This window comes from Cryptomeria japonica, chromosome 1, assembly GCF_030272615.1.
Source record: "Cryptomeria japonica chromosome 1, Sugi_1.0, whole genome shotgun sequence".
In the NCBI taxonomy this organism is placed as follows: domain Eukaryota; kingdom Viridiplantae; phylum Streptophyta; class Pinopsida; order Cupressales; family Cupressaceae; genus Cryptomeria; species Cryptomeria japonica.
The window spans coordinates 219702480-219728232 of record NC_081405.1 but is presented as its reverse complement, the minus strand read 5'-3'; the positions used below and the strand labels follow the sequence as shown (position 1 = coordinate 219728232).

General features: G+C 36.1%; 1 protein-coding gene across 3 annotated transcripts in view; it reads right to left on the bottom strand.

Annotated features, from left to right (window-relative positions):
* Positions 1 to 9679: 9679 nt before the first annotated feature.
* LOC131042897 (E3 UFM1-protein ligase 1 homolog) overlaps positions 9680 to 25753 on the bottom strand; it is a 251377-nt gene continuing 235303 nt past the window's right edge. Inside the window, exons 20-21 of one of the 3 annotated variants that reach the window (XR_009105331.2) lie at positions 9998 to 10173; positions 9680 to 9901 (exon numbers count right to left, since the gene is read on the bottom strand). Coding sequence is in view for 2 of the 3 variants with exons in the window: in XM_057976225.2 (XP_057832208.2) it covers positions 10048 to 10173 (126 nt within the window). In the remaining variant the exon portion in view is untranslated. Of the gene's footprint in view, positions 10174 to 10404; positions 10649 to 25753 lie in introns of those variants that run through there. The other 2 variants (XM_057976225.2, XM_057976226.2) reach the window with 2 other exon arrangements.

Sequence of the window (25753 nt, the reverse complement as noted above, 5' to 3'; positions counted from 1 at the left end):
TTGTTGTCATCCTCATTTAAAATGGGAGGGATAGCTTGAGCTAGAAGGTCTTGATTTTTGATATCCAGAACGTCCTCACCTCCCAAAAGATTACTAAAGAAATCATGAGCTTCCCTTCTTATTTCATTTTCATCTGACAAAATCCCCCTATTGCAAGATAAACTGGAAATCATGTTGGCCGCCCTATGCTTAAGAGCAGTCATGTGAAAAAACTGAGTGTTTTTATCATCTTCCTTCAAATACAACGCTCTTGATCTTTGTCTTTTAAAAGTTTCTTCATTAGAGATAATTTCATGGTATTTGGACAACAACCCATTTTCAACATTCCTCAAATCCTCAGAAAGCCCTTCCTCTTGAATTTTATCTTGAACTTCTTTAATATTTATCTTAATATGAGCTTTCATTTTAAAGATATCTCCAAAAGTCTCTTTGTTCTAGATTTTAATTTTGGCTTTGATGATATTAAGATTTTTGGCCACTCTGAATAAGGCAGTTCCCTCAACCTCCGAATTCCACCATTCGGCAACACAGAATTCCAAAGACGGGTGGGGCAACCAAGTTTTTTCTAATATAAAAGGAAAATTTCACTTTGCAGAAGTTGAATTGGCAGTGAAAGAAATAGGGTAATGATCAGAACCAATCTTAATGATAGATGCCAAAGAACAATTATACTTAGAAAGCCAATCGGGAGAAATCAGGGATCTATCCAACTTGACTTGAATAAGATCAGAACCGGTTCTTCTATTAGTCCAAGTGTAATTAATCTTTCGGAGATCCACATCCATCAAAGCTTGATCATTAATAAAATCCATTACGTCTTGTTTTCCCTCCTACTGCAAAGGAAGGCCTCCCATCTTTTCATCCTCTTTTAAAGGGGTATTGAAATCTCCCATAATCATCCAGCTTTTATCAACAAAACTTAGTCTATCTTCAACTAGGCTCCTCCAAAATTTAGTTCTTCCAGCTTTAGAATTAGGCGCATAGATATTAGTGATAACCCATACAAAGTTATCCTTAATATGCTCAAGCAAAACCGAGGTCCTATTAACCTTTGAAGCAATTTCCTTACCTTAAATAGTATTCTGATTCCAAAAGATAGTTGTACCTCCAGAGGCCCCCTCCAAACTTGTTCCAATTACCCCATTATTTTTGAAAATTCTAATCCTTTCCACTTTATCCTTACACATCTTAGTTTCTTGAATAAGGACCACATCCGGTTTATGATCTCTTACAATATTACGCAACACATCCTGCTTATGAGGGCGTTCAACCCTCTAATATTCCATGAAATTATCTTCATACTTTAACCGTGGATAAGGCTGACTCAATGGAGCTCTGTGTTCCATCAACACGGTTCTTCCAACTTTCTTGTCCCTGATTCTTTAGAGAGGGTCTCCCCTGCATTTTGTTGTGGCTTCCAACATATGCCACCTTCTTATTCTTACTTCTGGTTGAAATACCTCCATTGGGTCCTCCATTATTTGACTTGCCTTCTTTAATACCGAAAATCCTAAGATTTCCCTCGAGAGCCACCGTTTCCAAACTTTTAGGAGTTTTGCATTGGGAGTTCAGGATCATATTTCCAGTTTGCTTAGGACTTCCATTGGTTAGTAACAACAAAGGCACAATATCCGAAATATTACAATCATGCGCTTCATTAAAGTCTTCCTCATTTTCTTTATTATTAGATGAAACTGAAGCATCATCATAGGAAAACTCATCAACTTTACCCTGGATGATAGGACCAACCTTCAAATCCTCTAATTCAGATTTTTGAACCTTTTCTTCGTTCCCATTCTCTTCCTCGTTACTTTCTTTTTGACTGTTAGAATAGGCACAAATTGATTTTTCATTGTTATTATTCACACCCTTCTTTTCCTCGTTTTCCATCTCGGTCACTTCCTTCTCAGGGACAACCTCTGAGGGTGGATCATCATTCTTCCCTTTCGTTTGCCATTTCTACTTCGAGTTGCTATCATTTTTACAATTCTTACCCTTCTTGAGAGGACAAGATTTTGTCCAATGACCTGACTTTTTACAATGAAAACAAACAAACGAGAGAGATTCATATTCAATCACTTGGGTCCATTAACCCAATTTGGACAAAATATCAATAGTTTGAGGCATGTCTGTCATTTGATTAACATTAACAAAAATACGAGCAAAAACCAACCTAGATTTAGCTGTAGTCATCAGGTCGATTGATAGAAGTTCACCAAATGATCCCGCAATCCCTTTAAAGACCTCCTCATTCTAGAACTCCAATGGAAGGCCAGGAAGACGCGTCCACACAGGCGCCGACACAAAAAAGGAATCATCCAAAAGGAGGTTAGGAGCCCATTTCTGTAAAGCCAAGGTTGACTTGCCAAACATCCACGGCCCTTCACAGAGCACTTTATTCATATCTTCTTCATTATTAAAAGCAAAGGAAAAAAACCCCTAGGCAAAGCTGCCACATCCACTTGACCTTTGAGAACCCATTTTCTCCTTATAACGTTCCCTACAACATCGATGTTAGGTCTAAACCCAACAAACCGTCCAACCAAGGTCATAGCTAAACCAGACATAGTGAAATCAACCAGCTTATCCGGTACAGATATGACAAAAACCCTTGTTGCCGGATCAAAAAGATTTTTAACTTCCGGAAGTCCAGATTGCACCAAAGGCCTGACTCCAAAAAGAGCCAACCATTCCTTTTCTTTACCTCTATCATGTGGGTCCCCAGTTTTGGAATCTTTACCTTCCACCGATTTGACTGTCGCCTTGTCCCCCTCAGTACCCTGAGAAGCCTGGGGACTTGCATGATTACCAGCTCCAACCGCAGAAAGACCGCCATCCCCATGAGTTCCGCCATCCCCATGTTTGAAATTTGAATTTCCCGCTCGCTGCTCCGCTTGCCGTTCCTCTCCAGCCATTTCCTAACTCCAAGTTATGTTATTAAGGTTTATTAAATAATAAATTACAATTATCACAATTAAAAGAATTGTATTAGGAAATAGAATGTTAGAGATATTGTATTATGATGGATACAAATAAATAAATTCCCTTTGAAAAAGAATCTAATTACAGGTTATAAATAATGAATTAGAGGAAAGAAGAATATTGAAAAATATTGACATGAATGAAAACACAACTTGACATTATTTCTACTTGTCAACCTTCTTATAGTGCAAAGTGCAACAAATCTACATTACATAGCAACCAAGAGTCATTAATATAAACCCTAGACTTGAAATCATCAAATTTGTTATTAGCCTGCGCATTCTAGCCAGCCTAACATATTTGTTATTTTCATCAGCATTATTATCATTTTTGTTTTTGCTTTTGATGAATGGTACTCCCCTTACAAATCCCAAACACATAACAAGATCAAAGAAATAAACTGAAAATGCAAGAAAGGAAACACTTGCTTTCTATTATCTCAATGAATTTAAATTTCAACATTCAAAAAATAATATGCTACAACCACATGGGCCTTCTCATTACAATAATTTATAAATCGGAGCCACAATCTACACTACTGGAATTGCCTTCTTCCACCCCAGTTCACCTTCTTTATTGGAATGTAAGACCATCATAGAATGTTCTAGAAAGTGGAATACACTATTTTTTGGCGCCAAAACCCTAATTGACCAACTTTTGCTTGAGAAAATATTTTATTAAATTTCCAACCCGCAATGCTCTAGGAGGCATAACTTTTATTCTGTCCGTCAATTTTTTTATCATAATACATCGTTGGAAAGCTTGTGAAGAGACCTATAGCAATAAAGTATGTTGATGTGCACTCCGGTCAACTTTCGAGCCCATTTTGTGCCTTTAAGGCCCCCAAAATGCATTTACAGTTTTTATTGGAGAAATTTCTTAGAAAAATTGAATCTCTCAAATGCCACAAGATATTGGGATGATTCTTTCACCATTAGCTCCATTTCGCCAACTAGGAGGTCTATGTAACATTTGGTGCAAAAATGGCAACTTATTAAAAATAGTAACCCTGCGATTATTAGCCCTTGTTGAAAAACTAAACAATATTTTTGGGTGATGCAATATTGCTCTTACACCCCGAATGCTCCTATATTTTATTAAAGATAAAGGACAAAAATTTATTAGATAAAAGATAAATTAGCAATACAACACCCACCAAGAGGGCCAAACAAACTAGCCACCAAAACATTCACACAAACCAAAATAACCATCCAATAGGAAACTTAGACAAAACTAACCAATATTTGGGCATATCCCATTGAATCAACTTCTCTACATTTTGAGAACAATCAAAGGGAAGACGATCCCAATCACCAACATTCCTATCATCCATATGTTTGGAATCCCACTTAGCCAGACAATCTACTAGACTATTCCACTCCCTTAGTATGTGAACAAAGGAGACAAAATCCAACAAATTACTTATCCAAAGAATTTGTTGAACCACCAATGAGAGTTGCCAATTCACATTGTTAAGGTTTTGCTAATTCACCATAATGATTAGAAATCGAGAGTCTGATTCACAAATAACCTTGCTCCAACCAAGGGAACAACTTCTTTATAAAGTAATAAGAATTTCAAGAGCTTCCATAATATTATTGGTCTACTAGCACTTAAAAATGGAAAAGAAGAAGATAGTACTTATACTATTTCTCCCAACTCCAATCCTTGCTTGCCTAGTATTTCGCTTAGAGGATCCATAACTATTTATTTTGAAAACACCATTAGGAGGCAAAGACCACTTACCATCCCTTTGGAGAGACACCTTCCTCTAGTTAAAGGAGGCCTCTATCTATTAATAAATAAACCCAAGCCTTGCATCACTTCAATCTCACCAAGTTTTGAAGGGATAAAAACATCACAGTTAGGCACTAATGGTCTCTTGAATCATGGCAACAATCTTTCGCCAAAGTTGTGAAACTGCCATCTTCTTACCATGAAAGATTTATCGGTTCCTTTCTAGCCAGATTTGCTATAAAATGCAAAAAGGACCTACATTCCATGCTACTTAAAGGAAGAAGCCTTAGTTGGTGGCCTCCCTAAACTCCTTTAGAACTCAACTTAAGAAGCATGGACACATGCTTGCTTCCAAACTACCCACCAAAAGTGCCAAATGACTTTAGAAAAAAAGCATTGTAAAAACAAACGGGGAGAGCATTCCTTGCTATTATCATTGAGAAAATAGATAGATAGTGCCTAAAATCCACACTTATATAGGTTATCCCAAGTAAGATACCTACTACAAGTAGCTAGCCAAAAGAAAAAGTTGCACTTAGGCCATAAAAACTTATTCCAAACATTTTAACACCACAAAACTTCATCCCTTCCATATTTTTGACTATCCAATTCCTTGTACCCAAAGGCCACCATAAACACCCCCTGGAATTAGAGCTCCAAGCAAGAATGTCCTCCCTCATCAAGGTTCTACATGCTCTACTAGCTAAAATATGAGCTATCTCTTCTTGTGCCTCAATAGAACCCCCGATTGGCAACTCCCTAGGTGTCTTCCACTTAAACACCTCTACCTGTCTCAATCACTGAGTAGATTTGAAGTCCTCGACTCAAGTCCAACCAACCTCCAAGAAGATATTACAGAGAGATTGCAAATGTTTGAGTGCATGGACATGATAAGAGGAAAACCATCCCAAGAGTCATGCTAAAATAGAGCCCCAGAATCCCTATTGCAAATCCAAAATAAATCCTACTTAATTAAGTTGGCACCTCTTTTAAGGGTGTCCCAAATCATAGAACCCTTACCTGACAAACATATCCTAAGCACATCCTTAGTTGCTAACCCCCTTAGATACTTAAAAGAAAGGATCTTCGCCCAAGCTTGATCTTGATTAGTACACCAACACCAATACAACTTAGTAGCCAAGGCCTAGCTAGTGAGGCTACCATAGCCTAAGGCCACCCACTTGCTTTGGTTTGCAAATGGTCTCACTTGACCAAGTTCCACTTCATTGAAGATAAATTGCCAACCTATAAAAAATGTCTAGAAATGGCATCCAACTCTTTAATGAAACTTTAAGGAGCAACTTGCACCAAACATCTATAAATGGGAAGAGCCCGAACTACGAATTTCAAAGAAAACACTCTTGCAACAAAAGAATGCCACTTGATGGTCCAATGGCCAACTCTCCCTCTAAATTTATTAACAAATTTTGCCCAGTCCCCCTTAGCAAGGTGCCAACAAAGAGGGGAATATCCAAGCATACCAAAGAAAGAATAGCAATTTGAAATTTGAGAATTTTAGCAATTCTAGCTTGAAAAAAGGGATGGGTGTTGAAAAAAAAAGATGGAGGGATTTCCTTCATTACTTCTCTACCTCGAGGCTACAAGATAGATTTCCAAAACCCATTTGATGTTAGTGACTTCTCTAATTTTGGCAAGCCCCGTCAACGCTAAATTATACACAAACCACATGTGAGAGTGGGGAAGCAAGCTATTACCCCACCTCCGCCCTTGAATAAGCCCTTGTCTCGCATGGGATTTTAAGATTCTTCCCAATCCCTCCGTCATTAAAATGAACAAAATTGGTGACAAAGGGTCACTCTGTCGAAGGCCCCTCAAGGCACCAAACAAATCAGAAGGCTCACTATTAATAAGCACTAAATAAGAAGTAGACATAACACAACTCATTACCCACTCAATCTAGTAAGATCAAAACCTAAAAGCCAACAACACCTTTTGAAGGAAAGACAATTTAACCTAATCAGAACCTTTGGCCATGTCTAGTTTATAAACATGGCCTTCTCCTTAGATTTTTCCATGGAGTGAATGGTTTCAATAGAGATGACCATTGTCCAAGATTTGCTTGCCTACCATAAAACCACTACGTTCTTCTAAAATAACATTGTTAAGCCACAACTAAGTCTTTCTGCAATTAAGTTTGAGATGATCTTACAAACTATATTGCAAAGAGCAATTGGCCTAAACAGATCCAGAGAATAGGCTTGTTCCGTCTTAGGGATAAGTACCAAAAATGTAGCATTCATTACTTTAAATATATGCTCGTTTTTGTGTGATCCTTGCATGACCTACGATAAGTCATATTTGATAATCTCCAAAAATTCCTCGAAAATTTCAATTAGTTACCCACTAACCCAAGGGCTTTCCCTTTCTTCATCAGGAACAAAATCCCTTCCGATTCCTATAGTGAGATGCGGCTAATAAGTGACTCAGTCACCTCAATAGAAACTAAAGGAGAAATATAGTCCAAAATAAGATTCTCCTCTTCTACAATGGATGAGTCCTCGATGAGCAAAGAAGAAAAATACTAGCTAGCCTCCTTTGAAATATCTCAAAAGGAGAACAATTGAGTTCCTTGAGAAGAAATTATAGATTATATCAAATTCCCTTATCTTGTATCCTTGACAAACTTAAAGAAGAAAGTCATATTTATGTTGCCCTCCTAAAGCCAGTTAATCTGAGAATTTTGTTTCCAATTCTCCCAATTCCCACTTTGCTAACTCCATAACTTCCAACTCCTACCTAAGAGACTCCTCTCTGAGGCCATAATTCCTAATCTATCTAGTGATAGCATCCAATTGATTCTAAGTAGCTAATTTAGCCAAGAAGATATTTCCAAAATACTATTCGTACCACTTCTTAAGCTAACACTTCACAAAGTGTAATCTCTTAATAATAGAGTACATAGTTGTGTTGGAAGCCGACCTACCCTTGTTCCACACCCCCCTCTTCGTGCCCCCCAACCCCCAATAAAATCCCGTAGTGAAGGCTCATGCAATCACATAAAGCTGAAACTTAAAGGAGGGGTTCTTAAAGGTACCAAATAAGTTAGTTGAAAGTTTGATAGGCCAATGATCAAAACCTTTCCAATATAGGATTTCAAAGTTGATATTTTACTAGATACCAAACCAAAAGTCAAAAACTAAAAACTTGTCCAATCTCTTAAAGACATAGTCCTTACCACTTCTCATGTTGCTTCAAGTATACAATCCATTGCTTGGTATTATGTCAACCAAGTTTAGGAAGATAATGTTATCTTTGGAAGCTAAAGAAGAGGGATCAAGCTTGATCACACCCCCTCTTTTCCTCCAAATTAGTAATAGCATTAAAATCACCAAGATCCACAAATACAAAGGAGCTAGGGAACACACACACCAATTATGAGCCCAGAGAAACAATTTACTAAGAAGATTGGGTGGAGCATAAACATGAAAATTTCTCTAGTATTGAAACTTGAAGCAACCATAGTCATTAAATTTCTACTAGAAATCCACTATAGTCGAGATATCTTGCATGAAACCCATAAGCAAACAATTCCCATGGCACTACCCTGAGTGCCTATGCATTGACATTGACAACTCATCCATAACTTTGAGGCAATATGGAACATGCCTTCCATTGATAGCTTTGACTCTTGAATAAAAATAATATCTAGTGAATGCATTCTAACTAAATCTCAAACAACTTTTTGATGAGGGTAGCCATTCAACTCCCTTGCATTCCATTATAGTATAATCATAATTGATAATTGGAGAAATGTGAGTCAATGGTCTTGACAAGCCCTGACTCCACCAAAGCCTCAACTATCAATTTTATTTTATCCTAGTCCTTCCACCACATGTTAGGGGGCTTCTTAGGTCCATTCTTCTTGAGAATCCGTTGTTGCAAACCTAAGGATGGTGAGGCTTTACTACCTTTTCTTGAATCTTGAACCTCCAATCCCACTAAAGGAGCATGAGCAATCAAGGCCGAACCCTCAATCAAATCAATTTTACTAGTTGGCCCCATATCACAAGGAACCACATGAGCCTAATCTATGTGCATTTGAGTAGAGGAGAGCATTGCTTGTGAATTGCCCTGTTTTCCAACCTCTCCAAAGACACTTTGATCTATTTCCAAAGCACCAACTCATAGTGAATCCCTTTAGGGATCACCTCTTGTGGATCAAAATTATCCAAGGCATCAAAACGGTTTGTCAACTCGCCTATAAAACCATAGTTTGGCACCTGGGGTGGCTGAATATACTTCTAATTTGTTAAAGAAGGGATGGCTCTTCTAATAGCTCCCGAGTTGTCAACTACACAGAAACAAAGAAAGAAATGTCTTGATTATATACTTCTGCTAAAAAATAATCAACAAAATGATATAATGAAATGGGCACAATGATGATTTCTGAACACAATGCAAGAGCAAACCTACAGGTCTTGCGAATTATATTTACACTTTATCAGTAATCAAAATAAACTAACTCAACATATAAACAAAGGAGAAGTGTATAATTATGGTAAAACATATGAAATGTCTTCTCTGGTCTCCCTCAAGTCAATGCTTACAGTGGTAGGACCTGCATTTTTCAGCTTAGAGATTTGATTGACGATCTTTAAATATTTACAATTTTTTACACAGCTATATCCGACAAGCACACTCAATTGCATCACTAGGTTTGGCAAGTTATTACATGCAGGGCTGTCCCCCACGGCATATATCCACAACCACCGCATGCATTATGAGCCTCCCATTTCACCAACTCAAGATTGAGACTAACAACAATGTAAATTGCTCCCATTATACAAGACAAGATAGTCCTTAGGGTCCCAAGATAAAAAATACATATTGGAAACCTACAGAAACTTATAGGATTGTGTATTTGATATATATGGTATGAAGCTTATACTAAAACTAAGGGGTAATGAACCATAAATATCTATTTTAAAGCACGTGCATCTACATTCACACAAAGAAGAACATATCTTAGCTTCTTTACTGAAAATTTCATCCTGCCCCAGGAGAAACGGGGAGAGGATATGATTGACCATATGAATTTGATAGAGTGCGCTTGACAACTACATAAATTAAAACTATATTATCATTTTGCCTTAAAATAAACCTTACAAGTCTGGACTCGAACAGCCGCCTCTAGAATGTGTGAAGTCCTCTCACTCTAAAGCTAGAGTCATGTTACATTAAGGTTAACTTTCATATTGACAAGATCCAACATACAAAAGTAGACAGGACAGTCGGATTGAAGGAAAATAGGCAATACCTATTAAACATGCACACAACTGTACGAATGTGGTTGTTAGCATAATTTATCTAAGAATTGGTGACTGCAACTGTGTTTCCAGAAGACAAGGCTGATGGAAGTGCTTTTAAATTGGGCATTCTGCTCTCCAGGAATTCTCTTTTACTCATTATTCTGTCTGCTGTACAATCATCTTCCTGCAAGAGTTATGCAACATTGTATTTGTTGGTATTCTGCCATATAAAACATGCTAGCATAAAAAGGTAACGTGTTCATGCCTAAACAATTAATGACAAAATAGATTTAATCAATACGCACAAATCAATTCAGCAATTATTTTGATCATCCAACAGTAAATAATACACATCATAGTATATAGTTAACTGCTTTTGCCATCCACTACCTGCACCCAAAATATATTACATTTGGAATGTACCCCATGGTATGAACTCCTTACAACTGATGTCAGTGTCCAATTGATCTCTGGATCTTAGCATATGTTGACACAACTAGATTAATATTTAGCAGGTAAATTTTCAGCATATTCTCTCTCTGTTCATTGTGCAGAAATGATCATAAGAAATTGATTTAAGTCCTCATTCTGTTGGAATCATAGTGTACATGGAATTACTCTTAATGATTGGTAGTTAGCTCAAGCAATAGTGTGGTAAGCTGCAATAAATAAAGAACCTTATGATTATAAGGAACATGTCAAGATAACAGACATTGTTAAATGACTAACTGTCAAATGTTATGGCTCAAGAATACAATTAATTACTAGATGAACTAAACATCACTATAATGAATTTTCCAAGAGCTTTTCCTACACTCAGACACATTTGGAGTGTACCTATTGATATCAACCCATTACAACTGATGTCAATGCTCAGTTGATCATTGAATCTTAACATATGTTGACACAACTAGATTAACATTTTTCAGGCAGAATTATAATCTTTACTCTTCTCTTCATTGTACAGAAAATGATTGTAAGGATTAGATGTATGTCCATTCTTGAAAAACCACAGGGACATATGTACACGTGTTTCTCACTAATTATTCCAAAAATACTCAAAGCAATGCTTGTTCATGGCATTACTCTTATTAGTGCTTAAGCCAAGTAATATTATGATTAACTGCAATCTTTAAAGAACATCATGATTGTAAGAAACAAGTCAAGATAGCAGGCATTGTCAAGCGACCTAATGATAAATGTTATTATTCAAGAATCTAATGACTTACTAGATGAACTGAACAGCAGCGGGTTGAATAAATCATGTAAGACAAGATTACAATCTAAAAGTATGTTTTGATAGTTTTTGTGATATCTCTAACTCAAGCCATGAGGTTTAACAGTGCATTGGTTGTCCTTTCCTTGGATTACCCAAGAGGAAGAGGGCATAGAGCATTATTGGGTAAGTGTAGAGTCTTTGGCTTGTATTCTATTCTATTATATTCTCAAGTTGTGGGCACATCTTTTTATGCAACTTGAGTGATTTTAAGTTGTGGGCATGTCTTTTTATGTGACTTAAGTGACTCCCAGCCTAAAGACTTAAGTTGTCCCCCTTTTTAGGTTTTAATGACTTAAGTGACATGTACTTTAAGTGATTTAAATAAGCATTTGCCAAAAAGGTCAAGGGGGTGTTGGATTTCAACAAGCCTGCCTAGTGGCTCATTTTTAGGGTTTTAATGTGGAGCATTGGATTGAGTTGGTAGTGAATCAAGGGTTGAGGTTAAATCATCTTTTGGGAAGTTATAATATAACATTCTAAGGTTATTTTAGATCTCATTATTTTATCAGTCTTTTATCTATTAATGTTGCAATCTTTGGCTTAAGGTCTAAAATCCTCGAGTATTTTTGGTTTTGGAGAGACATATGGGCTCCCCCTAGTCACAAGGGTGTGTTTTGGTGGAAGGGATTTCGTCTGTGATGCCCTAGCGCATCATTTTCAGATCTGCAATTCATTATCAAGTTTGGAGGCCATTTTCTGAAGGTGGAATTCAAGAATCAGATTCAGATTTGGGTTATTTATAACAAGGTGTCTTCATGTTACTGAGGATCATTGAAGATAACAACAAGGGAACGTGGAAACAAATAGAACAGACCTAGCACTGATTTTCTGGGTGCTTTGGCAAGGACAACTAATGTTTGAAGACATTTTTTAGGTATTTGTGTGTAAATCTGCACTACTTTATAATCTTACAGAAAAATAAAAGAAATTCAATGTAAACTATTTCTGAAATTTCAGGGAAGAATTTAGAGTGTTTTTCTATAATTTTTCTATACTCAAAAATTTATTTATATTAGAAGAAATATCAGATCACTAATCTGAGTTTGTTGAAAAATTTCTTATATGCAAATAAAATTTCATAATTTTTGGTGCCCTTTTTTTGGAGATATTGTTGTTTTTCTATTATCCCTATTTGGGGACATTACAGTTTTATGGTCACATATATTAATATAATAGAATAGGCATATCTTGGAACCAAGCAACTTACAAAACAACTTCATCTTGAATTGGAACCTATATGAAATCTTGCACCCAAACTACAACAAAGAAAAGGAATCCTTAGGCCACAGAATTGGCAGAGGAATGGAGAAATCAACATAAATAGTGCTACATTTTTAAAAAAAGTAAAACAGGAAAATAAATTTTCATCAACATAAGTTTTAATTGTCCCCAACTACACTTGATTGATTAACTTGTTTCTTAAGTAATTTCAAGAAAAAAATTTCACTATGTGCTTAAAATTAGATTGTTAACTGTTACAAACTAAAAGGGAGAATCAAACATGAAACAAGAACTAGAAAATTGAGGGCAGAAGGCAATATTTACTCCAGAGAAACTAATGTAGCCAAAACTCTTGAAGATTAAGGGAATTCTTCCTCTCATCTCTATTGCCTTGTGTTGTTACAGGTTTACTTTTTTCTCAAGGCCTTCATGGACATTCTTTACAATAACAAAATGTTAAAATACTTGTAAAAAGTCTGCAACTTGCTCGACTATACTCCCTATTACACTCCGACTCCTAAGTTACTCTACTAATAAGAAACAATTACTAGGAATCAAATAATTGTCTACAATGTCACACGAGGATATATTTATAAATGTATAATGTAGTTAGTGTAAAATGATTTTGTAATGTTTCATTAAGTTCTTTGTATCCAACTATGTATTATTTATGTTGGTGTAAATAATTATTCATCTTGGATATTATTACACCTTACTTAAGTTTACTTAGGAAATGCATTTCATAGTAGTTTGGGTATGGGACACTTGGGTGTTTGTGCCACATTGGGATAGTGTGTGTAGGATAATTTCCACCTTTTATGGTGTTGATCTTCTTACTACTTTATCATATCCACTTATTGTGGAGTGATAATTCCACCTTTGGTGGGTGATCCACCTCATGTGGAATATTATATTGTTTCTAACTTTCTCCTACTTACCACACCTATTTCCTACCTACCCTTGTTTCTTATTGAGCCACATGTCATGTTTGTGTGCTCACATATCCATATAGCCTTGCCTATATAAGCAGGCTCATCTACATTGTACGGACATTCATTGAACATCTTGTAATGATCCAGTTGATCAATATTTTCTTGATAGAATACAGTTTATTTCTATCATCTATTTTGTTCTCTCTTATTTGTGTTTTCCATTGCCTCTAGATCTTGGCAAAATCTCACATGGTATCAGAGCCATTAAAGTGTCATTGGTTTGCCAATTGAGAAAAATTTGATGCTATTTGGGGTTGTGTATTTTGGAGCTTTCTATTGCAAGTTATTATTGAAGCTTGGTGGGTCAAATCTGAGGTTACCATTGGATTGAGGAGGTCCAAGAAAGTCAGTTTTGGCTTTTGTTTCATCCAAATCGGACTTCGGATGCCAAATCTAGAGGCATTTAAAGTTTGAAGCTGCGATGAAAATTTTCCAAAAATTATAATTTTGTAGGCAATTTTCAAATAGCGATATCTCACTCATCCAGACTATTTTTTTCGAGCAATTTTTTTTTGTTTTGGGGTAGAATTTTGCGATCTGTATAGTGGTGTAGTAGTTTTCTAATTTTCGGTTACAGGTGTTTCTGAAATCGTGAAATTCCCGTTTTTGCAACTTCAGAAACTTCGTTTGGGCTGATATGAACTCTTTTTCAGGTGCCGTTTTTTTTAAAGTGCATGATTTTTCCTCTACTTTCATAATCTACTATCAGTTTGCAGCGATTTTGGGTAGAAATGGTACTTTCAGCATATGGTCTTTTTTGGCCAATTTGGCACTTGTATTGCATAGATCTATCTTGCTGGTCTTTTGCATTGTAGTTCTCAGCCTATTGGTGCAGTTGTAAAACAAAATCAAAAGTCCACCTTGCCATTGTTTGCAAGTGGCCTATTGTACACGCACTATATATAAAGTGTCAAAATCATCATTTTGGGGGGGGTACTTTGATTGATTGAATTTTGGGGGGTGTCTCTTGTTCTTTTGTGTTCCTTCCTTTTTTCTGCTATGGGTTCTTCTAAGTTTCCTCTCTTAACTCCTCATAATTATGCTACTTGGAAAATTGATGCATGGAGTAAACTTATGGAAAGAGGACTAACCCATTATATTGATGGAACTATTGTTGCTCCCGCTGATCCTAAGGCTGATCCTGTTAGTCACTTGGATTGGCTCACTAAAAATATCATGGCAATTGGTACCTTAAAAAAGTATGTATCAAAGGATCTCATTTTTCATATTGAGAAATGTACTCTAATCAAGGATGCTTGGCAAAAGTTTCAAGACTTGTATGGTCAAGTTGATGAGATTAGGGGATATCAAATTGATAGTGATCTCACCATGTTAGATCCCAAGAACTTTGATACCATACAAGATTATGTCACTAAGGCAAAAGAGTTGAGGGCACAACTCAAGGATTGTGGCATTGATAAGAAGGATACTCAATTGATCTTCAATTTGATGGGAAAACTTCCACAAGAATATGCAACATTTGTTTCTAGTTTCCAAACCCATAGGATGACAATGGGTTCAAGCTACACAATGGCTACATTTGATGCTTTCGTTGCTGAATACAGAAATATAATACGACATAACAAAAAAGTTATGAAAAGGGAATAATACACAATAACTTAGAAAACAAAAATGTTCTTTTACAAGTAGGAACAAAGGGAAATAAATTATGTTACATTAAACCATTTAGAAGATAGGAAAAATAGCAACATCTCCTCGTGACCTCAGAATTGAATTGTGATAGCACATAGCCTAAAAACTGTTGCAAAACTTTCTCAAAGCGCCATGGTTAAGGTGGATAGGAATAATCACATAGTGAGAAATTCAACAACTATTGATTGATATGCATTGGTTCTAGATGATTGTCTTTGATAAAAAGAAAGCTATAATACTAGGTAGATATACTATGCCTCCTTCTAAAGGTATCTTGCAAGATCTTGTACTTGTAGCATTGTTGTAGAAATAGTAGCCACCACATATCGCATTTTATCGTCTTCCCCTATGTATTCAACACATACAACCTCAAACTCAATCCAAGAATCATCCTCTAGAAAAGGTTGTGGTAGTTCGAAGAAAATTTCGATCACCTATTCTTGACTTTCTATATCTATAATAGATAACAAATGTGCAACTTGTGATAGCAGCACTGCTTCATTATTCTCATTAATTGTGCCTTCATCAAACAACCCACCAAAATCTAGATCTAAAAGACCATCAAGTCTGAACATTGAAGTACTAGGTCATTATCAAAAGACGTGTGCTGAAAAATATTATCTTTTGGTACCTCACTTTGCCATCCATCATTCCATAGTGCCAATCCTCAGATAAACTGAGTCTCTTCAGTTTCAACAAAGCAATTGGCTTCAACGAATGTCTTTAGGAGGGAGAAAGCAATTAGGTTCACCACTATCAATCATGTCATTCTTGTCTCCAGCAAGGGTATAAAAATGAATCTCTAAGAATTTTTCTTTTTCTTTGATCAACCATCTTTCTTCTTTATTGATATGTTGAAGAGAACATCCACTTCTTCTTCATTGATATGTATGGCATCTATTGAAGATGAGGATGAGTCAAACCTCAAAAGATAGTTCACCATGTCCTCCTTGCTGAAAACTATCAAGATCTAGTAAAGAATCTTTCTCATGAGCTTTTGATATAATGGGTACCTCTAAAGTTGAATTATTCTCAAGAAAGTGTTCTTAATCTAGTTGACATCTTTCATTGATACAATGAAAAATATCAACCTCCTGAAATTGAAATTTCTTATCAGAGCTTTCATAATTCACAAAAATTTAAGCAAGAGCCTCCTAAGATAAAGAAACGTTTGTATTTCCTGACAATAGAGTTAGATGTTGAAACATGTTAATTTCAAGCATGAGATGCTCTTTTTCTGCTTTAGATATCAATTGAGATTTTTCATCACTACTTATTAAAAATACTAAGTTTGAAGTTGAAAACTCATGAAAGCAAAAAATAATTTGCTGTTCTTTTCTTATTACACATACAAGCTCATCAAACAATCCTTCAAGTGAAGAAAATAAGCTAAAGGATTCATCATTCCTTCTAGTGTATTTGAATTCTTCTTGCTTGGAATTCTACTTTGAAGATGTTTACATGACTTCATCCTTAAAAAATATAAGCAATACTTGTATAACATTGGGTTCTTCTTCCATCAATAATCCTTCAACCTCAAAGAAATTGAGCGAAGTAGGAAAGACTTCCACTTCTAGTGGATATTCTTATTCCATTTGTAGTTCCTTGTAAAGTTTACATTAGGTATATCCCATAACAAAGCTAACATTACATTCATCTAAGAAACATTGGGGATCACCCAAACAACCCTGACTTTTACTAAAGATATCAATATGTGTGTGGAGGAAATGTATTTTTGCTACTTGCCTTGTTGGGAAAGTAGGTGGATGAGAAAACCACTGACATAATTGATGAATGAATATTTATTGCTTGTAAAAGAAGGAAATTACTGAAGTGCTTGGATGTAGCGTTCAACCCCAATTCACACCTAAATTTTTTTGGACTTCTATCTACCACTCAGCTATATTGGTATTTTGTCAAACAGTTATCATGCATTCACTGGTAAAGAACACAAAACTTGTTGCTTGTGAAAACACAGGTTGCTGATGATTTGGTGTTGTTTGTTTCAGTCTTGCAAAACCTGAAAGTAGTGCCAAAAGATGATAAGTCACAACCAATCTGTACCACTTCTCCTTAATGCAACATTCTTTCCTATCCACAAATCAGTCAAGCCTTGGACTGTCAATACTGGAACAGAGGAGTGTTGCTCGACTCTTTAAACTTCTAAAAGACTGCTATGGCAAACTGAAACTAATAGAATATCAGATCTGATTTTATTGTGCAACAGTCCACTAAAACTCCAAAGGCTGCATTACTCCTTCCTATATGAAATAAGTCCCACGGTTGCAAATATTCTCTTCTTTCTGATTTTTGTCTTATTCCGAGTTTGACCTTTAGTAATTTGTCTTTTTCTAACTTTGTCTTTATCTGACCTCCACCTTTTTGTCTTTTCCTGATTTGCTTTTATCTGACCTCCGCATTTGTCTCTTTTTTAGATTTTTTTTTTCTTGAATGATAAGGCTGCAATTCCTTCTAAACCTTTGTCTTTTCTGATCCTTAACTTTTATTCACTGCCATGTCCTGCTGGCATAATAAACAATTCTTTCTGTATTTTGTCTTATTCAACTTGTCTCTTTGATCTGTCTTTATAGGCAACGACCAGCATTTCATTGTCTATAAATTAACTACACAAGATATAATCACCTTCTTTTAAATCTCCAAGGCCTGATTCATTAAAATAAATGAGCTCCTTTGTCTTTAGTGCCAGAGTCTGAATTTTTTGTTCTTATCTTTTCCGAAACCCCACGTCACAGCATAAGGAGCTTTTTGTTTTTGTGAGACTCATCTTTCTTTCTCAAATGTGCTCCTTTGAACGTTGTGCGCAGCCATATTCTAAACCGATTCTTTTTCTTAACTCACACCAGCATCAACTAGGACTCCAAATAATATTCAAAACTATCACCCAACAAAATAAAATACAAATAAAATACGGAGGGATTGGGCAAGTTATTCAATCGGTCAATAATCTGGAAATTCTCCATCCGATTCAATACTGATTTTTGATAAATCCCTATAAAACTTCAAACAACATATCTGAAAATCTTTACATTCAAGTTGAGACTCTGTATGAATACCAGATTCCCACTACAATTACTTGGCTAGATCTTCCACCACTGTCTTCTTCAAAAGGGTTTCCGTCCTCCAAAAGGATGAAACAACAAACCTCAAACCCCAAGGGTTTTAGATAAAATATCATAATCTTCAACCTAACAAATGAGCTCCTCAAATACCTTTTTATAAATTCAAGCTCAAGAACCTAATTAGGGTTGTGCAACTTTTTAATTTAATTTTTAAATTCACCTCATGTCTCCCTATGTTGCCAATAAAATCACTTTATTAAAATAAATAGTAAATTTAACTTTATATTTTAACGTTATTTCAACATAAATCTCATAACTCCTTATGTTGCCGACAAAACATTAAATTGAGAAATCACCAACCAAAAATATCGACTCTGTCAATCACCAAGTCAGTGACCCAAACTGGCACTTACTAAAAAATTAAGTACAAACAAATTGTCTGAAAACCCTCCAGAAAGTGTCGGACATCTCCAATAAACCACTCGAGCACACTAGCGACATCGAATTCCTCCTCTAATCAACCTGACACAAACCCATAATGTTAGGTCTAGCAATGCTACAAGAGAACCGAAAAGTGGGGACATTACATTGGATGTTCAAATAAACCAATCACCTAATTCAATCTTAATGATTTATTCTCGAAGTAACAATATGATCCTCCAACTCAATGGCATCTCCTTGAGCATTCTTCAATTCTATAGCACTACCTATCTTAAGAAAGAAAGCAACTTCTAAAGAAAAAGCATTTATTAAGAAGCTCATCAAAAATTCAAAAAAAGGATAAGCAATTTTGGTAACCAAGGAATTGAATCTCGCAACAAATTCCCACATCAGTTCTTTCTCTTCTTTCTTGGTATTTGAGAGTTGTGACAACAAGACATGAATATCTTCAGTTAGCTTGAAACATGCAAGAATCTCACTCATTAATAAACTTGTGGTGCACACCTATCTTCTAGCTTTTCATAATTGTTTGCCTCTGTGTATGACTTTATTTTTTAATTGAAATGCATTAGATCCCCTCTACAAGGTGCACATTTCTAGATCAGATGTGCCCTTCACCATCTTGAGAACATTTCTCATATTTTCTTCTAAAATTTTGAAACCACCTATGCATAGGTATGCCCCTCATGCGAAACTGCACATTTGACAACATAAATTTTATACCTTTATGATGTCCATGCTTGCTCCACAAGTGTATAACTATGCATAGGTTTTTCACTATCTTGGATTTGAAGCCAAAGTTTCCTTTGTAATGGTGCACCCTTGTCCCCCAGGTGCACACCTATATGCTATCTTTTGCTCCTTTGAAATTTGAAATCAAAATTTCCTCGCTTAAAGCACACGCCAACTATATACGCATGAATCTATCATCACGACTTAGCCAGCTATCTGAAATTTCTACCATTTCCTTTTAAAAGTTTGCTTCTTCAATCAAGTGAATGACTTGAACGACTTTGTTCCATAATGACAAAAATAAAATAAACCAAGCAAACAAGAGAAGATCTAATAATGACTTCTAACTGATGGAGATATTGTCACATTGATGTCAAAGGCAATCAGTTGAGATTGTTAGAAGTATTACCATTGATGTCAGGAAATTTATTATTGATGTAAAAGTCAGAGATAGCAATCTGTATTGAAGCAATTAATATCTATATTCAGCGGTCTTCTTAGCATAATACCTCAGTGATTCATTTAGATGTGAATGATGGAAGGAGACGTGATTATATCAAATCAATTTGAAGGCAGCACTCTTGACAGAAGATTACATTAATGATTTGCTTGCTACATAATATGAATAGGAAAGACCAGCAATACCAGAGATTAATGTGCATTCAAAGAATGTTTACTTAATATAATGCAGCGATCAAAATTACTTTGATCAGTGATGATAATAGAAACGATTTGAAGATTGAACAAATAATAAGAATGTGTTGATGAAACTAATAAAGGATTCTCGCAGTATGTGAAATGTAATGGATATAACTCACACATAACATGGCAGAGACTATCGATTTGTAAAATATGACTGATATATTGTCCTGACACATCGATTCAAGAACGGCTTCATAATATAGTAGTGCCCATGTTTATTGATAAGCATGCGTATATGCTAGTGACTTTACCAAAGTTGATCAAAGCGATTGGAGAACATGAACAGCGATTATAATTCCTACCAAAGCCAACTATGCAGTTCAGTTTAATAAAGCCGACTATTAGTACCCAAGACAGAGAATCGAATTACTTCAAATATGATTAATTATTGTATAATTGACTTGCTAGCATGCACCAGTGAATAACTAGAAATGGCGATGCCAAAGATAAAAAGAATAATGATTACAAGTCTCAATATGTGGCGGCACTTTATCAGAACAAAGCTTATTGATTACATGACAGGCGAGCAGATTCGTAACCACATTTCAGAAGGCAGCGATTATCTCATAAAGACAACAATCTATTTAAAGAAATAATCAATATCGCCAACGGGAAATGATCTTATGATCATAAAAGTGCAAATGACCCAATTAAAGACAAAGGATCAGCGATGGGAGTCTTAACTATATGACAGAAATGATGAGAATAGCAGCTATAAAATTTATGTGTGAACAGCAACGATGTTTGAGAAGCAAATAACAGAAATGCAGCAATTACTAAATCCTATTAATACAGCGATCTCATTGTGTGGAGCAATGGGAGTCTTAACTATATGACAGAAATGATGAGAATAGCAGCTATAAAATTTATGTGTGAACAGCAACGATGTTTGAGCAGCAAATAACAGAAATGCAGCAATTACTAAATCCTATTAATATAGCGATCTCATTGTGTGGACACCGATTCATTCTTATGTATGGAAAGCAATCTGAAATTAATTGCACAAACAGTGATTGAAGGACATAAGCGATAAGATTGTTAGTCAACTTCATTATATGTTGACTTTATTGAGCTCACAGCAGCGATCAAACTGAAGCAATTAAAGAATGAAGATGGTTGGGCCATGTAGTAATAAAGGACAAAGAAATGGACCGAATATTATGCAACGCAAATATCAATATACGCAGAGTTAATACAGCGATTCATTTAGATACTAATCTTGATACTAATCTTAACATAAGCTCAGCCAATACTAGTTGATCATCGTGGTTAATTAATATGAACAGCAACAATATTATTAAGGAGCAACGATAGTATTTCATTCAAGTTAAGATGGTGGTCCATCAAGATAAATGTAATTTGCTAAAGAACGATCAAGTGTTCTTTGTGAATAATTCAAGGGAGCAGTAATAACAGAGATGTGGCAGATATAAACACAGAGATCATGTATGAATAGGTGTAAAAGACACGTATGTGAACAGGCGTTAAGAAAGCTAATGTCTTATAGCAGTGATCACGTTAATCAAAAAGGGAAAAGGTTTGGCACTCATTATTAATGAAATGATATAAATTAAAGTTAACTCCTTGCGTCATGAAGAGGTGCGATTTAAAAGATACAAGTTAACTCCTTGCGTCATGAAGAGGTGCGATTTAAAAGATACAATTGATTCAAGTTTAAAATAAACTAATGTTTGTTATTAAGAGTTGTATCTCTTAGGAAATGTGGTGTCTCTTAAGGAGGGACATTCTTTGAGAAAGAAATATGAAGATATATATTGTTGTAGTTTTGAGTGAAGAATGTGTATGAGTTTCTCTGTGTGTGTGCAAGAAATATTGAGTGTGTCAAAGATATATCATATACATGACATGCATATGAAAATGAATATGCAGATGCTGATAAAAGAAATATGCTTATATAAAAGATATCTGGCAGAGATAAAGAAGAATATTATGATAAGCAGTGAAAAGGAAAGATATGCAGATTTGTGAACAAAAGAAGATACAATTGTGAAAGAAATAGTTGCAGATTTATGAAAAAAAATATATGCATGTGAGGAAGGAAATTATGCAGATTTGAGAAGATTAAATTGTCCATCATCCGTTGAGATAGCAACATTGTTAAGGTGGAAAATCAGAATTATGTGAAGTGGGTTGGTACTCACATATTCTGAAGTGGGTTGGTGCTCATGAATTCTGAAGTGGGAGTTGGTGCTTCTAGTTGGTTGGTGCTCACAAATTCAGAAGTGGTGCTTCCAGTGGGTAGGTGCTCACAAATTCAGATTTGGGAGTTGGTGCTTCCAATGGGTTGGTGCTCACGAAATCAGATTTGGGAGTTGGTGCTTCCAGTGGGTTGGTGCTCACAAACAAGCGTAAGGGTTGGTGCCTCTAGTAGGTTGGTGCCTACGAAATATTGTAAAAGAAGAAATATATAAAAGCATTGATTTACTGTGGTTTTCTCCCGTAAGGGTTTCCACGTATATATCTTGTGTTCAACTTGTGTTCATATTAGATAGATTACATATGAATGTTAGTATGCAATGAATATGGTAATAAGATAAGTTATATACTTATGATTGAAGTTGAAAAATTTAATTGGTAAAAGATTGTTGTTATACTGATTCATCCCCCCCCCCTCTCAGTATAACTGTGTGCTCTTCATTAACTAGGAAAACAACAAGCTTCAATATAAAAAATTGATGCAATACGGAATTTTTATATAGGTACAACAGATTCATAAAATTTATGTATGGAAAATTTCAAAAAGATGGCCATAAACCCCTGATAAGATTTCACAAATTTGACATTCCGAGCTTGACTCCATAATTAATCGTCATGCCCCCGCCTTGAAAGAAGAATGAAAAGGGAATCAATATGTAATGTCCCCTTTTCTGCTCTAGTTTGTTTTGGGGACTGTTGGCCAATCCCGAGACCCGTTGGTCGATCAGAGGCTGAATTAGGGTTTCCTATTTTCTAGGAGGATGCTTTGGCGGTTTTGGTGGCTTGCCTGTTGGAGTTTTACAGTCTTGATTTTGGATTCCTTTTGGGTTTTCAGAGAGCTTAGTGATGGTATGACATGCAACTGAATATGAGGACTCTTCCGAACTTACTATTTTTAGTAAATGGGGGCGAAGACAGCTTATTTTTTGGGTTTTCAAAGAGCTTCGCGATGGTGTGACATGCAAACGTAATGAAGACTTTTCTGGACTTACTATTTTTAGTAAGTTGCGATGGCTGCTCAGAATGTGGTTAAAATCACTTTGGAAACACTTACTATTTTTAGCAGTATGTTATTTTTAGTAAGTGCTATTTTTAGCAGCACTATTTTTAGCAAGGGTTCTGTTGACGTGTGTTTTGACACACCCACCAACAGTCAGGTAGTTTATGCAAACACTCACCACCTCTCCTGAAAAGTAACGAGTTTGGAAGAACTCACTACCCCAAGGTCTCTGTAGTCGGGTCTCGACGGTGATGGATAGCTCAATGGTTGATGTGGTTATACCTATAAAGGGGCCTGCTGGTTAGAGCTAAATCTCACTGGTTTACAGACAATTTGCACTTCCTCTTTTTTTTGTATTTTTATGATTTAAGATTCTCTGGGGAAATAAAATGCGAAGCGTAAGGGAAACAAGAAAATAACAATAAAGATCAATACAATGACATCTTAACAAACTATTCAATTAGTTCCCTGCAATCCAAGCAATTATCAAATATTATCCAAGTTAGCATTCAACAACGGACCTCCAGAAACCTGCAAAATCATCAATTTCGCAAATCCGTGGAAATAAAAATCATCAACAATATGGCCTATCACAGTAATTCTCATACACCACTGATGTGCGTAATATGATTCATAAAATGATAGACAAAAAGATTAAACCACGTTGCTAACTCAAAACAATAGACGTTACCAGATTACACAGAACAATTTGGTAGAATATAAACGTAGATCAGGCAATCTACAAGCTGCTTTTCATATTAATCTCCATGAATGTATAACAAAAATAACTCAAACTTCTTGACAATCTGCAAAATACTCTAAAATCTCTAAAATAGGCCACAAATCATCAATTTGGGACCTCTACAAATGAATCCAACTTCTCAATTTATAGAAGCTCTTCACCCTATTATTTAGGAAATAACTCTACCCTAAATTAAGAACTAAAATTAGGAGTCGCAGTTAACTTGCAAGTTTCTGCCTGGACACTCCACTTAACAACTACAAAACGGACGCTGCACGAGCACTACGAAGACCATGCTGGGTGAGCCACGTTTTCGTAATCATGTAGGATTTCTTTCAAAACTGGAACTTGGGTAGGAGCAACAGTAGAAGAAAAAGCTTTGCTATCTTTAGCAATTGTGTGCTTAACTTTTTATTTCTTAGTAAAAGCCTTATAATTTTCAATTATGCATGCAACTGCTTGGACTGGCGGATTGGCGGATTGGCTACATGCTTAATTCTAAATTTATATTTCTTCAAAGCCTCATCCGCATGTGCTCCTTGTTCCTCTAACTCCTTTACCGTATCTGCCACCTCTTGACACTGAGTAATCAGTTATGTGTATCTATCCATAAGGGCGACGTCAAACTGGGTGGCAGGTCCTAGGTTTTGTGCCTCATACGCATCCCATTGATTCAAGACTTGCTGCTGGTCCATTATTCCAGTATCAGCTATTCTGAGGCCAAAAGGCCCTAGTACATTCGTCACAAAATTCTCATATGACAATCTCCCTGAGGAGAGGGTTCCGAATGTTAGTCATCTCCTTGATATACTGCTGATACATCTCTATTTTCAGCTCCAAAATGTATATGTAGGACTGTAAATTCTCACAACTGTCCCCTCCTAAGAGGTCTTCTTTTACTATCAGCTCTTCTCCTAACCGTAGTATCCTTTTCAAAATTTGGAGCTGTTTATTAAAGGTGTTCTCCTTCCACTCCCATTGTGTGGAGCAGGTTGCCAAAGCTCCACTTGCCTGTACTGCCTTATGGTATATTTTCATTGTATTCTGTAGAAACAATCTAATCTTGGCCGCATTCACCTGAGTCCAAGATTTGGCGGCTGCAACTACTTGTCTCACCTCCAGTAGTGTCTTTACCTCTCCCTCTCGCAGTGATGAGGTTGAAGGTAGGTCATCCGTTCTACAAGAGTCCAAAGGTTTACACATTTCTATCAAGAGTTGTTTATACTGCCCAAGCTGGGCCTTAAGCTCCATATTTGAGGTGTGCTCCTTTTCCACGCGCCCTCTGACAACACTTGTGGCTAGCTCCAAGGTATCTAGTTCTCCCCACTTGGTTTGCTTACCCAGGTTTATCTGTGATATTTGGTATTTGGGAGAAGCTTGTCCCTTGGCCTGCGATGGAACCGCCACATTTGCAATCACTTCACCAGAACTAGTTTTTGACAGGTGATGAACCGTCTTCAGCTTCTTAACCTTTGGTGGTTCCTCGATGATTGCTTGTTGTAGAGTAACCTTGGGGAGCTCTGCTTTTCTCTTTTTCTTCCCGAAGGTAAACTCCAGCCATTGTGGTATATCTTCAGCTTTATCACCTTGATGTGATACAATATCTGCAGTTATGACATGAACCTTTGCCTACTCTTTCGCTTCGTCTCTTGCTTCGGCTCTCGTTTGCCTAGGATCTTGGAATGATACAATCTGGTGGGCTAGG